The sequence below is a fragment of the Lichenostomus cassidix genome, chromosome 6 (assembly GCF_008360975.1).
Source record: "Lichenostomus cassidix isolate B80296 chromosome 6, HeHo_3.0, whole genome shotgun sequence".
Taxonomy (NCBI): domain Eukaryota; kingdom Metazoa; phylum Chordata; class Aves; order Passeriformes; family Meliphagidae; genus Lichenostomus; species Lichenostomus cassidix.
In genome coordinates this window covers 14,348,471-14,362,758 of record NC_139487.1, presented here as the reverse complement: position 1 = coordinate 14,362,758, position 14,288 = coordinate 14,348,471, and the positions used below count along the sequence as shown (strand labels likewise).

At 45.5% G+C, this 14,288-nt stretch overlaps 2 protein-coding genes and 1 long non-coding RNA gene across 3 annotated transcripts; 1 reads left to right on the top strand and 2 right to left on the bottom strand.

Annotated features, from left to right (window-relative positions):
* Positions 1-1,649: 1,649 nt before the first annotated feature.
* Positions 1,650-3,222, bottom strand: LOC146435289 (uncharacterized). The gene is made up of 3 exons (XR_014853073.1): positions 3,118-3,222; positions 2,381-2,489; positions 1,650-2,174 (listed from the first exon to the last, which is right to left on the bottom strand). It is a non-coding gene; the product is annotated as an uncharacterized LOC146435289 (long non-coding RNA).
* Positions 3,223-6,079: 2,857 nt separating this feature from the next.
* On the top strand, positions 6,080-8,016 carry LOC146435288 (uncharacterized). The gene is made up of 3 exons (XM_085065141.1): positions 6,080-6,536; positions 6,698-6,900; positions 7,550-8,016. Exons 1-3 carry the CDS (start codon positions 6,410-6,412, stop codon positions 7,919-7,921), a joined length of 702 nt encoding a protein of 233 aa, XP_084921267.1. The 5' UTR covers positions 6,080-6,409; the 3' UTR covers positions 7,922-8,016.
* Positions 8,017-9,877: 1,861 nt separating this feature from the next.
* Positions 9,878-14,021, bottom strand: LOC146435287 (homeobox protein vent1-like). The gene is made up of 3 exons (XM_085065140.1): positions 11,313-14,021; positions 10,920-11,158; positions 9,878-10,400 (listed from the first exon to the last, which is right to left on the bottom strand). Exons 1-3 carry the CDS (start codon positions 11,641-11,643, stop codon positions 10,044-10,046), a joined length of 927 nt encoding a protein of 308 aa, XP_084921266.1. The 5' UTR covers positions 11,644-14,021; the 3' UTR covers positions 9,878-10,043.
* Positions 14,022-14,288: the final 267 nt, after the last annotated feature.

Genomic DNA, 14,288 nt, shown 5'->3' with positions numbered 1-14,288 from the left:
GGGGGAGGGGGAAAGAAGTATCAGACAAAACATTCTGCTACCCCCTCCTAGTGGAATTATTTCCCTGATCTGATTACTTTTGTGCCTGCAAAAGCAGCTGCATCAGCATAAGGAAAAAGATTAAAAAGGAGAAGCAGAAGTTGCTTAAGCTGGAAGTACAGTTAGGAACCTTTTTGGAATTGCAGTGTGAGAAAAACATTTTTATGCTTCCCCTGTACTCAGTTTGCCTAACACAAAATACCCATGACAGATTTGTCCTAGAGAAAAATCTTCATCTCTGCCTATTTCAAAGACTCACAGACACCCATAAACTTAATTCATCTCTAAACACCACCTGTCAGCACTGCCATAAGTGACAGTGGAAAAGCAGTAAGGGATCCTGGTCCTTACATCCAAATACGGGGTTTTGCTACAAAAAACAACACAGCTAGCAGCAACATACTACACTATGAACATTTACATGCATTGCTCACTGAGCTTCAAATACTATTCCAGCATACACAGGAAACTTGTTTTTTCTGAAGATGCCAATAGGTCAGCTTCATTACTCTGTGTGAAAAACACAGTTGCAGATCTATATGAAACACTGAGCAGAATAAACAGCTCACTGATGCTGAAAAGGAGCAGTCCATAGCTTTTTTCTCCTCCTGATTATCTTGGGCCAATTCAGGCTGATTTTCTGATCCTCAGCTTATTCTTACCAAAGACAGGAAGAGGAAAGAGAAAAATTCTTGGCTTTGGGTTAAAAAAAATAAAAAGCAAACCAGAACCAGCCAACAGGGGAAAAAAATCCACCAAAACAACTTAGTATATTTGTTTTTGCTAACTTCGTGGGGCTTTTTTTCACTAAAGAACTGCAGTTTATCGATAATTTACACAGCATGCATGTGAGCATAAAGGGAGAAAGCAAAGCATAAAAAGGCTGTCTCGATACCCGACCTCAGACAGCGCAATTTGGGACCAACTTGGTAAGGATTTCTTGGTCTAGTAAACAAATGCTACAGCACTTTAATCAATGAGCTCTATTTGTCCCGTCTCTCTGTACTTGGACAGGACAATTAGATGTCGCAGAGCCCCAGAGAGGTTCAGCCCGTTGGGGTTCAGCCTCTCCCAGCCCTTGCCCTGAGCTGCGGTCTCTCCGGCAGTCTCTGCTCCCGGCGCTCCCCCTGCCGACCCCGGGAGCGAGCTGGGGACACGTTGGGAGCACACAGGAATGGCAAATCCTGGGGCACAGGGTTTACAAAGGCACGGATGAAGGAAAGGAAGGACTGGAGCTCATTGGAAGACAAGATCTGTTGCTAGGATGGAAGAATTTTGGGCCTTTAAGGTTTTTTTTCTGTGCTCTTCCCTTTCTGCAAGCCGCTCCTTTCAGTAGTACAAACGCCTTCAGAACGTGGGGTTACAATGCTTATTCCTGCCAGTAAAATGTATCTTTTCCCATTGTTGATAGTCAGTTTTGATAGGCATCCACACTGTGAATTTATTTATTTATTTTTAAAAGTATTCTTTATAACTATTATGCAAACTGCCAGAAGTTTAAAAGTAAAAACATGCTGACATTATTCATACAATCTTAAATCTAGTTCATAAAACATTCCTTACAATGTGGTCTGAATTCAGTCCTTTCAGTCCAATAGTTTTTACCTCCCCCCCCCATACTCCTCCATTCTGCAGGACCAAAGCCTCACAGCTACAGATATGGGAAGCTGTAGATCAAGTGAAGAAGGAAAAGATAAAACAAAAAAGTATTACAATGAAGAAAGACTAGTGACATAGCAAACAACTTGATTTTTCTGTCAGGGTCAGGTTTCCTGAGAGATTGGTCAAGTTTTTTTAAACAAAAATCTCCCCTTTTTTTTTTTTTTCCCCCGTGCCGTATAATTATTTCAAGGGGGTTAAATTGAGATTAGGCAGCATTTTAATTTTAAAAAATAATTATCGTTCTGCATTAAAAGGGTTTGGTTTTGTTTTTTTCCATTATCGTATGATGTCATTTAAGGAAGAAAAGCAGTTCCCGACGAAGGGACATGCGGCACTTCCCGGCGGGCGGCGCTGCCCCGGCGCGGTGACTCCGTCTGTCCCCAGCGCTGCCCGGCGACAGCGGGCGCTGACACACGAGCCCCGCGCCAGCCGGCTGGAGCAGGGAGCAGAGAGCAAAGTGCAGGGGCAAACATCTAGAAAAGATGGCAAAAAGGAAGCCGTGAAAGTAAAAGTCGAATTCAAAATCCAGCGTTTATTTACTAGTCAGTTACATCTGCCTGTGCACATCAATCCATTCTCACCTTGCTCTGCCTTAGTCTCTGATTCTGGAGAAAATGAGGAATTACACTGACTGTAGAGACACCTGCATTTACTTATATAAAGCAACAAATCTACTCACTACTACACGAATCATCCTGTTTCTTCCTCCTTCTTTCCATGCTTCAAGCATTGCTCTGTGCGAGTTAAGGAGCTCATCCAACCTTTCAGAGAGAGGATATGACTCAAAGCTGAAAAAAAAAAAATTAAAAAATTTATTTTCTTATTTTCTTTTCTTTTTCCCCCTGTTTCCTGCTAGCTTTGAAATTTACATGGACTCCCTGAAATATCAGAGCGTCACATAAACTCAGAGAATATGGAAAAAAGGAGGAGGAGTGAATCAATTCCTTCCAACAGCAGAGCTGGTAGTACTACTCAACATGTTTCATTTAGATAGGCATGTCCTCTGTATGAGATAGAAATTAATGTAGTATATAGTGGTTTGATCTGATGAATGTCCTTAATATTGGCTAAAGTAACTTAATAACCTCTCTTCAGTGTTTTTCCTTGCTACCATACTGACAAATCCTTCTACAGCTTCTATGCTTTAATATTTTCTGTGCTCAAACCAACACGAGCAGAATAATTGTTGCTTTGCAGGAAAGTTGCTTCACAACTGATGCAATTACTAAAAACATTAACAACTATGAGACACTGAATAAAGTTATTGCAACAAGACACTTAAACAGACAACAGAAAGGGCAGCTCTGAGTGTTACAAAACATTCTCACCGAGGGCTCTGCCAAGAAAAGCTGTGATTAAATCGCTGCAGTAAAATGTGGGTCAGTTACACCTCCACGACACTTACTTACAGCTTACCATTGACATTCAAAGTTTTGATCATCATGGGTTTTGTAGTCCACGTGTTCATAAAAAGAGCTAATAATCAATGGAAAATGGGATAAATGTTTCATCAGAGGTTCTGACGAATGTTAATTGCTAGCTAGAAACACACGGCAATTACCTTTTGACTTGTAATTGCTCTCATGTGATGGTTGCTTATGAGATCCGATCACTCCATCAAAGTGCCTTTAATGGGAGCTTTGCCTCAAGCCATGCTCTGTATCTTAGGTAAATCATCACAATAACATCCAACAACATGAACATTAGCATTTTTTAAAAATAATTTATTTCAAGCGCATTTTTACTTGTGTTTATCGCCTTCACAGCCACTGACACTTCTAGTTTTGTTAAGCTTCCTGTGTAGTTCTAACACTGCAGGTCAAATGACAAATGAAAAAAAAAAATTGTTGTTAATTAGGACACAACCACCCCAAAATCCATCAATCAATAACACACCACAAAACCCCAAGTCTCTAAATTTTAAATATCAACCAAAGAAAACATAACAGAAAGATCTTACAGGGGAGAAAAAAAAATCACAGTAGCAATACTAAAACCCATTAAAACCCAAACAAAACATATATTTATGTTCTAACATAATCGAACACCATATATCTATTTTAGTGGTCACATGCCAGCACAGAAAAATTTAGTCATTATATCATCTACTTCTGTTTCCAATAAAAGGGCCAGTGTCTGAAACAGCCACCAGCGTCACTTTCATTCTATGTCTGTACATGGTTTGCTACATGAGAAAAATAGGAAGGAAGCCTTGCAAGCTAAACCACAGCATGAGTCTGAGAGACTGTTTTCCTAAGAGAAAAATAAAATATTATATTAGCTTCCTGTGTCTTTTGAAATTAAGGCTTTTCTCTTGAAATTGTGCAATCGATTATTCCAGTATGGTCAGATAATAACATGATCAATGATTGCAAGATAAAAAAAGCAAAATACCCACAAACCCACAAATTTCATTAACACTGAGACACAAATATAAGAACTGCCAACATAATGGCAAAAACTTTGCTGTTTCAAGACATTTGTTCATCTACTAAAACAAGCACAACGGTAATCAACAGCAGAAACATTAATATAACAAGGGAATCACGTCTTGCTAATCCTCTGGTTAGATGTTACCTGTAACACTAAAATTAAAGTGATTCACTTCAGAAATTGTCTAGTACTTACTCATTTTTCCAGACCAAACTTTACTTTCTCCAGGATTAATTTGCAGGGTTTTAAGACTAGGAAAAAGACTAACTTAAAAATAAGGATCCATTATTTGTAATGGTCCAATTCAGAAAAGTGGTCCTGAACACTGAATTATTTCCCAATAATTTTTCCCATAACGTTATTGAATCTAAGGGGCGAGGAGGAAGAGGGGGTTGGGTTTGGATTGGTTTTTACTAAAAAGAAAAGCTGTAACTTCCAACTTGCATCTTAATTGCTTTTAAGAGCTGCAAATTGCCAGGGGTGGAATCAGAAGCACATGAAGACAATGCAGCTACTGTCCCTGTTAACTTAGTCAGAAAAGCTTTTCTCTAAAACATCAGTGTCAGGTCTGCAAAGTCATTTCTTTACCTCGAAGCACATGTAGTCACCTACTAGAAGTGTCATGTTTATTAAATTAAAAAAAAAAAAAAAAAAGAAAGAAAGAGAGAAAACCAGACTGCCCAGGTAGATATTCAATAGGTGTTTTTCTCTTTTTTAATACACGAAGATCATAAGTATTTATTAAAGCAGATGAATGAATGTATGAAGAATTTTCAAAACCAGTGCAAAAATTTCTTGCATGTGTCACGCTTCAGCACAGTTAACAAAAAGGCATGCAGATTCCATTGCATTTTATGGGAGAAAATAATATTCCTACCCGAGAAAATATAGAAAACCTAAGGAGAACGAGACCTGGGAGTGTGGCATTATCTTACGTTTGCCAGCTCACTGTAAATACATCACCCTTCATAAAAGGTGAGATGAATTTCTTTGAAGTCTAAGAATTATCATGTTGTCTCAAACGTGTTCCGCTCCGCGTGGAAGCTGCTTCATTATCTCTGACTGTATAAACTCAAGCAGCGCTGACTGTTTACCGAAACAACCTGTAAATGTGTTAGCCCGTGTTTGCAGAGGATAAGGACTGTGCCATCCCAGGCCCACTTCAGACCGTAAAAGTGGTTCTTTTCTCACCCTTATCTGAATCATCCTTGAACAGACTGCCTCTGAACACAGTTTACACTCCTCTTCTTTGATCTGCTTCATAAGAACATCAGAACTTTTTACTTTGAAATGCACACATTTCTTTCTTGGGCTGCAGGGAAAGGAGATGGCGTTTTAAGGCACGGACAGATAAATTCAAGTGAACAAGTACTGTTCTCAGTGTTTCTTATCCTGTATAATATCCTGACACATAACTGCTCATTGCTTAATCTTATTCTTAAATAAATTCATGAGCATGAACTCAAATTAACTTCCCACCCTGTTTTCCAAAAATGATTTAACGAATTGCTATGCTAATACTGCTGTACTCTAGTTTCAACCATTCTCTCCCTGAAGACTTCTTAAAATTTCTGATACTACATGAACTGAAGTCAACAAGTGTACCTAAGACTTCAGAGGAAGATGAGGCCCCTGACAGCAGCACTCTGCCTCATGGACAGCATCACAGAAACATTTAACCCTGCACTTTCCGAATAACTCCAAGCTCAAACAACCTCTATCCACTCAGACTTATAAAGAGCACTGAGTTCCTCACAGGCGCATTGGCAAGATACTGTGTCAGTGTTTCTTCATGATTCCTATCTGACTTGTTCCCACCTCACGTCCCTACTTCCTTTGCTGATAGAAAGGCAAGGGGATTCTTTCAAGCCTTGCATCAAACATGCAAGAGGGGCTCAAAATTTGGGGGTAAGACTCATAAAAGAGGCTTCTCCCTGTCCTCCTTTGTTATCCCTTCTGAATCCTTGTCCTTCATAGCGGGAGATAAAGACTGAAAATCCCGGGGGCCGAGGGCAGCTCGGGCAGCTCGGGCAGCGTGGAGAAGCCCAGGCCGTGATGCAACTCGCAGCACCTACGTGGTGAGGAGACGACTCCGTGCTGAACTTGGCGCCAGGTCAGGCAGCCTTGAGTTCTGCAAACTACCTCGCTCGGAGATTAGGCGGATGTAACAATCACCTGAAAGGGGAGATTAAAGCGCCTCTCAATGAGGTCCTTTGTCCCCGGCCTCATTTGATGCTTTGGCCCTTTTCAACCCACGCCGGAGAAGGCGCTTTAAATGTTTGCCCCGCCGCCGGGGCGGCTCCAGCGAGGGCCGGCAGCGCTGGGGGACATGGAGAAGGGTCCCTTCTCGGCGGAGTGGCTGGCCCAGAGCAGCCGCGGCGGAGCCCGGCAGATGCTGCCCGGTGAGTCCCGGTCACTCCGTGCCCCGCGGGTTGCCCCGCACAGCGGCGGCCGCGGCGCTTTCGGTCCCGGCGGGAGGGGCACGGCGGGCGCTGATCCCCTCCCGAGGGGTCCGGGGCGCAGGGGGAAGGGTCCCCGTCTCAACCCCCATCTGTCCCCGCAGACACGGCCCGGCAGCGGGAGGCGGCGGAGCGCAGCAGCCCCGGGCACGAAGCGGGGTTGGCGGGCGCAGCTCCCGGGCGCTCCCGCACCAAGTTCTCGGCCGCGCAGCTGCAGGAGCTGGAGCGCAGCTTCCGCCAGCAGCGCTACATCGGCGCCGGCGAGAAGCGGCGCTTGGCCGCCGTGCTGAACCTCTCCCAGAGCCAGGTGAGCGCGGCCTCGCCCTGAGCCCCCGCGGGGTTGGGGGGCACCGCACGGGCACCGGTGACCTGGGGTGACAGTGACAGTGACAGTGACAGCTCCTGCAGGTGCGGCTGCCCGAGCCGCCCAGCCTCACCCCGCTGGCGGAAAATGGGTTTGAGCAAGGTGACAGCGCCGCCTCGCCTGGCACTGCTGTGTCCATCGCAGCTCCCGATCCTCCAGAGACAAAGTTCAAATGGAAAACGATGGATGCAGTTCAAAAGCTGAAACTTGACTGGGGGCAAAAGTACTTCCACAATCTCCAGAACCTCAATTTTCAGGCTAATTGGTTCTTACCTATCTTATGTATTTATTTGACTGATGCATTGCAGGATTTTTGAACAGAACTCCCTTTTAGCCCCACCGCACCAGTCTTGAGTTACAGGCCTGGTCCAAATCTGAGTGTCTATCTTGCCATGCATCATGGAGTGTTCACGGTTTGATTCTTCAGCATGTGAAGACAGTAACTCTGCGTGAAATGTAGACCAACATTATGAGCCCTACCACTGTACCGTTAATGCATTCTCTTCCTTTAACATTGTCCTCCTTCAGCATGTATTAATACATGAAAAAGAGACCAGTGGTTTGGTTCTTGACTCTTTTTTCTTATCCTCAGATAAAAACCTGGTTTCAGAATCGTCGTATGAAGTTCAAACGCCAGACCCAAGATGCCAAGATAGAAGCTCTTTTCTCAGGCTTATTTTTGCCCTATCACTGTCACCCAGATATGGCTACATCCAGCTATCCTCATGGGATGGATGCCAATGTCTCTGCTACCTCTGCTGTTTCCCTTCACCCAGCTATGCCAAACCCTGCCTTGTTGTTACCTGCTGCTCCAGCTCAGTCTCTTCAGCCGGTGCTGCCAAGTCCAGCTTTACTACTACCTCCCAGCCCAGGGTTATCTTGTTACACTTCTGTACTTCCAGCAATGACTATAACCACCGAACATAAAAGACTGATGTGCCAACCAGGTCTTCCTTCCTATTAAAAATGTCAACAATTATCTGTAATCTAAGTGCCAAATATCTCTGAGAGAAACTATTTAACTTATTGTGTCATATTAAATAAATTGATGATTCTTTGGATTATTTTCTTTAACATTAAAAAAAAGTTTGATTAGAGGAGAAAATAATTTACCCATATTAGAGAAGTTATACTGAGGATGGAAGGGAACAGCATGAAATTTCTCTTTATACTTACAATCTTCACTATGCTGCATGGAAATTTCTATATAAATTTTCCTATCTAAAAGTTTTCAGAAAACAATCTATAATCACATAGGCATTTCCACTAAAAAAAAAAAAGGAGTATTGTTTACACTGAAATTTATGTAGTTACTATGTCATTTAATAGGCAATGGTGTTAAAAAGTTTGCCCTTTCTACTTCAGTGTGGGTTTTTCAGGAAATATTTGTAAACTACAAATTAATTTAAATTAAAATGTTACCAAAGGTAAAAATGCTATGAACAATACTGAAAGAGGTGCCCAGTATTCTCTTTTATGTGTGTATTTTATACCATTCTTAAAGAAGTCTCACCTGTTTTTTGATGGACATGTTGCATTTATGCACTTAAAGAGAGATGAGACTAAGGAATTAACTGGCAAGCATGTATGTTGATGCCAATGTCAAGCATACTTGCAATTTAAATCTGCTGCTGAAAACGAATTGCTCAGCAATTCAGGTCTCTTGGGACCCTCAAAAAGAAAATACTTCACTTTTTACTTCCAAAAGTTGCAGCTGCAACTTGACAGCCTCCCTAACGTTTATCCCAGCTCCCCTCCATCCCGTTGGGCTCTGGGGCCGAAGGACCTCAGTTAAAATCAGTCTTTAGTAGACAACGGGGAGGAGGGGAAGTTGAGAGACGCTTGAGGGAATTTCCCCCACCACACCCCCTCAGTGTCCCATCAGGGCAGCACTGATCCGTGACACAGCCACAGCTGAAGGGACAACCTGTACATTTCTCGGTCACTTGGAACACACTCTACAGAAAATTACCCCTTCCAAGTAGTTTCTTCAAAAGTGAGAAGCCCTCAGGCTGTTAAGTCGAAACCCTTGATGACTCACTGAATTAGAGGGTGGAAATTTAGACTACAATGCATGAAGTAATGTATTTAAAAGGCCTTTCAGGTGAATTAATGAAACTTCATTAAAATCAAGATTAAGAAATAAGAAGTGTTAACTATGTGCTTTTAGGAGGAGTGAAAACCAATCCCAGGAAGAACTAAAAAAAAAAGAAGAAAAATAACCCAACAAATTTCAGGATTACTAAACCAAAACTTGAACTCTCTACATGCTTAAAGGGAATAGCTCAATTTATTTTAAAAGTGCAAGTGCAAAATATGCAATTATAATATGTATTTAATGGTGAGACAAAGGCCAGATTGTCAGGTTACAGTCCCATTCAGATGATATGGCTTTGAACCAGACAGAATTACACCTAAAATTTTTTTGCCTAGTGCTTGTTTTGGCAATTGTAAAACTTTAAAATTTCATAATGAAGGCCTGATCTGTTTAATTCCTGTTTAAAGACACGCTGCCTTATTGAATATTGATTAATACAGCTGCTACCTTCACATGGGATTGGACTTGTAATATTTGATTTATATCCAGAAATGAAACTCACCGGCAGCTTATCCTTCCTCCTGGAGGATGCACTTAGCTCAAAATGCAGTGCATGCAGCTAGGTGCAGTTTCTCTGTCCAGGCTACCAAACACTTAACCCCAGACAGACTATCTCAGTGGGAGGGTAGGAAAGTCAGACAAAATGTATTAAAATGTATTAAAACATCTAAACCCATTACCTTCACAGGAGGACCATCACAGTTTACATTGCACAAGTGCAACCTTTTATAGAGTTAACACATATAAATCTGTTCAGATTTTATTTATATATATACACATTTATGAAAAACTGAGGATGTGCAATGAAAACCATCTACCTAACACATTTCAGACTAGATTTATTTATATTTAATATTAATTATAAAATATAAAATTATATATTTTTACATTTAACTTAAAATAATAAAGACATTCTTCCAAATCAGGCAACAGATCCTCAGCATGAAATACATTACAGTATAAAACACTTTCCCCCTTTGCTTTTTCGCTATAATGCATATACAGGATGGCATTGCTTGTCCATTTTGTTCTGTACAACTGGATGGAAAGAAGGATGAGGGAGAAAGTGTGGGTGGTAGTACGGCAGTTCGTTTGCCATAAAGTAGGTGCTTTGCGATGCATCATATCTGGGAAAGGAGAAGCTGAACTGCACAGCAGGCACAGGGGTAAAAGGCACGAGTCTCTGGTGCTGGGGAGCAAAGGGGTAGTGGGGACCATCCTGAAACAGAGCTGGTGAGGTCCCCGGGGCGTAGGCGTAGAGTGGAACAGGAGACACGAGGCTGTGCTGGTGGTCCTGTATCTGTCTCTTCAGTTTCATCCTCCGGTTCTGAAACCAGGTCTTGATCTAAGCAACAGAAAGAAGAAGGGGAGATGCAGGAGGCAAATCAGGGATTTGCCTAAAGGTAACGTGCAGAATGAACAACATGAACAACAGTATCTCAGCTGCTTTTGCCATTTTGCTTCAGATGGAATTGACACAGCTAGACTGATGCTTTTGCCCTACAAGAGAGGGCAGAGGACCTGCGGGATATGTAGAGGGGAGAGTGGCTGCGTTCAGGGATTTTACATTAATCACTTAAAGTCTTTAAGACGAGGTATGAGCTCTGCATGGTCTACACAGATCGCTGTATACCCAAGACAGTTTATCTCATTAAGAAATAAAAAAACCCAAAACTTGATAACTTCCCGGTAGAAAGTGCCGCAAATTTCCCGGAGTGGTAACCCCGAGGGATCCCACAGCCCCCTCTAAACTCAGCTGAAGAGTGCTACGTCTCTTCATCGCAGGAAAGACCGATACGGAACCGCCGACCCCGGCTGCTCCTGCCCGACAGGGCGGGAAGGATCCGCTTCCTGCGGGACTAACCTGGATCTCCGAGAGCTGCAAGGCAGCCGCCAGCTTCCTCCGCTCCGTGGCCCCCAGGTACTTCTGGCGCTGGAAGGTCTTCTCCAGGCGGCAGACCTGCTCCGAGGTGAAGGCTGTCCGTGCCCGGCGCTGCCGCCCGCGGGTCGCTCCTGCCGCCGCGGCCCCGGCGCGCTCCCCGCCCGCGCTCTCGCTCTCGTAGCCCGAGGACTCGTCGGCGCTGAGCCAGCCGCCTTCGGGGGCTAAAGGGATGAGAAAGGAGTGGCGGTGAGGCTTCTGCCCCGGCTGGGCCAGTGCCTTCGCCTCCCCTCGGCCCCGCCGGGCAGTAGCACGGACGGGAGCCTGGATCCCGAGGTGTCCCCAGCCCGCTCTCGTAGCACATCCCTCCTCACCCACCTGGCTCCGACGGGCAGGGCTCCGCCATGTCCCGGGGGTCGTCTCGGCTCCGCTCGGCCGCGCAGGGCTCGCTGTCCCCGGGCTGCCCCGGCTGGGGGCTGCCCCGTCGGGGCTTGGCTCTGACCAGCAGGGTGGGACTGCCCAGCGAGGTGGGGGCGCGGGGAGGGGGCGCGCAGCAGATGTGGGGCCTGAGCCCGTGGGGCTTGGTTTCTGCCGAAGGGCTCTGAGCCTGGCTCATGGCGGAGAGGGGCTGGGGCACCGGCGGCCTCGGCCCGCTCTTATATGGGCGCTCCGGTCCCGGGAGGGGTCGTTTGCAAGTGCGAACACACATCAAAGTGGGAATCGAGCGCAGATAACAGCTACTAGCGAGGAGGAAAGTTCACACGTCTGGCAAATGTCTACAGCCCTTGGCTCCAGCGTGTCTGCGGGGCCGGGGAGACCCCCTTGAAGTGCAAAGCTGCCCCTCTCCCCTGTTGGGCAGGGCACGGGCAGCCCCAGCCCGGCACACGGGCGGCTGAAGACACCGTGGGTGCCTCTGGCAGCGAGGCTTTTCCGCTCCCTTTTCATTCGCGGGCTCCCGCATTGCACAGAAGTCCGAAACCAGCCCCGAGACCCACAGCCACGGCGCCGGGCCAGGGATGAGGGACAAGGAACCTCGGGGAGAGCCTGCCAGCCCCGCCGTTCTCTCCCCTCCCTGGGAACAGCCGTGGGGGGCCAATATCAAGAAGTCCCTATCCCCGAGGCTAAGCCCTCACACCGGGGCCAGAGCCAGGCTGGGGGTGAGCAGATTCTCGGGCCTTCTCAGTTTGAACTTGGCGCCGTCCGTCTAGCCAGAAAACGCAACCCATCTCCCCAATCGTTTAGTGATCAAAGCACTAAGTGAGCAGCGGAGCTCGCACCTCATCAGCTTCATACTATCCCAATCCACATGCCGCTTCCCGAGAACGACGATGCCCTTGTAATGCAGGGAGGATACCAAGACATCTCCCAGCAGAGCTTGTTGGGGAAAGGGGCATTTCGGCAGCTCAGCCCGTCCCCAAGTTCTTTTGTTCATCTTCGATCGGGCTTTTGGTCATGCCAGTAAAAATTACCGCACCGGCAGTAGCGATACTTGAATAACTCACATTCTAGCCCTCGCCCAAATGAGAATGGGAGCGAGCATCGATCCCTCTAATTGGGTAAATGCACTGATAGGACCTCAATTTCAAGAAAGATTCCAAAATTCCCTGAGTTCCTGCTCGGATGCACCACCGGAAGGATTGGACACCATAAACCTGGATCTAACAGGGCAGGAGTCTTTCTTTCTAAAGCACAGCATTAATCTAGATTCCCACACACATGGGCGATGTGAGGGGTTTTTTTCTCTTAAAAAAAAAGTCAACCAAACCCCAACCAAACCATCTCCTCAGTTTATTTTGAAAATCATTTGGAAAAACCCCTCATATTCGTGCTGCCCGTTTTCATTGTTTCAGGTGTTCCCATAACTCCATGGCCGCGGGAATGGATAGCACGTTATCGACCCCTCCAGATCCCACAAAGTCGGCTTATCCCCGCACTGGCCCCAGGGGAGGGATAAAGCCAGGCACCTGAGCAATGCAAACACCTTACCAAGCCCACAGATCCCGGGAGCTGGATGCCTCCTGAAGCTTTGCTTGCAACACCAGACCCTCAGGGCAGGGATAAGAAAGGCCTTTCTTGCCTCACAGAGACATCGCTCTGCTCTTTGAGGAGCGCTGGGCACAGACACTAAAGGATTTTCACTTACTGATGGCACAAGACTATCGTTCTGGCCGATATGCACAAGGCACTGCAAATGCCCAAGAAGTTGAATACAGCTGGAGCTTGAATTCTCACCCTAGATCAGAACCACAGGCTTGCGAGTGTCACTGACCCAACAAAAACCTCTGTAACATAACAACATTTAAACCCTAGACACATTTGAGTCAGAGATAGGTCACTCACTGTTCTCTAAATGAATTAAGTGCCTGCACATCCATTTTAATAACTTTAGGATTTAGTAACTATTCCTGAACTATTCCACTTACATTTGATCCCCCTTTTTCTGAAGCAAATGCATCACTATGTTATCTCCCATCTCATTTCAGAACAGCAATTTCTGAATAACCCCATGTGTGGACAAATCCAAGCAGAGAAACTCACGTTCTGCCACACGGACACTCATACACAGCAAGTTGTCCTTGGTAAAGCAGTGTGTACGATCTGCAGAGCCTGACAACCTCATCAAAAACAAGTTTAGAGAGAATACATGAAAAACACTGGTATTCAGGAGCTCATAAACTGAGCACAGCCCTACCCAGCAAGCAGAATGCCCTGTTTCCAGCTTTCCCCACTGCTTCTGCAGCAGAAGAAACCTGTGCCAAGCCAGGCAGCCTTGGGTACCCCATGCCCTTCAGGCTTCACCCGGGCACACGGAAACACCTTAGGACTACCCTCTAGGGAGAGACAATTCATCCCCAGCTGCCCAAATTAAACCAGACATGAGATGTCCACTCGGTGCTGTGCCCAAAGAGACCAATATTTGCATTGATACCTTATGTGTCTTATAGAAGGAAACTATTATTGACCCTGAAGAGCTGCTGCCATTTCCTCCTCTCATTTGGCTGGGAGTACAGGGAAGTAGCTGACCTGCCCCAGTTTGCTGAAAGTCAATGAAAACTGGTTTGTTTTTTTTTTTTTTAATTAGACCCCAATCTGAATTGCCTATTTAGTAAGATATTTAAACCCAACACTAGGACCCCCCCCCCCCCAGATGAAAGTAGCTGCATCTGTGGACCACAAAACCCTGGAACAGATGGGAAAAGTGTGGAAGGTGTTATGTGGCTATTGTAGCTCCCATTAGAAAGAGGTGGCAGCTTGAGAAACCTGAAAACTTTAACGACCCTGGGTGGATAGAGGCCCTGCAGCTGCAGTTAAATCTTCCCCTTACCCTGCAGTAACACAGGGCTCATGCCACAC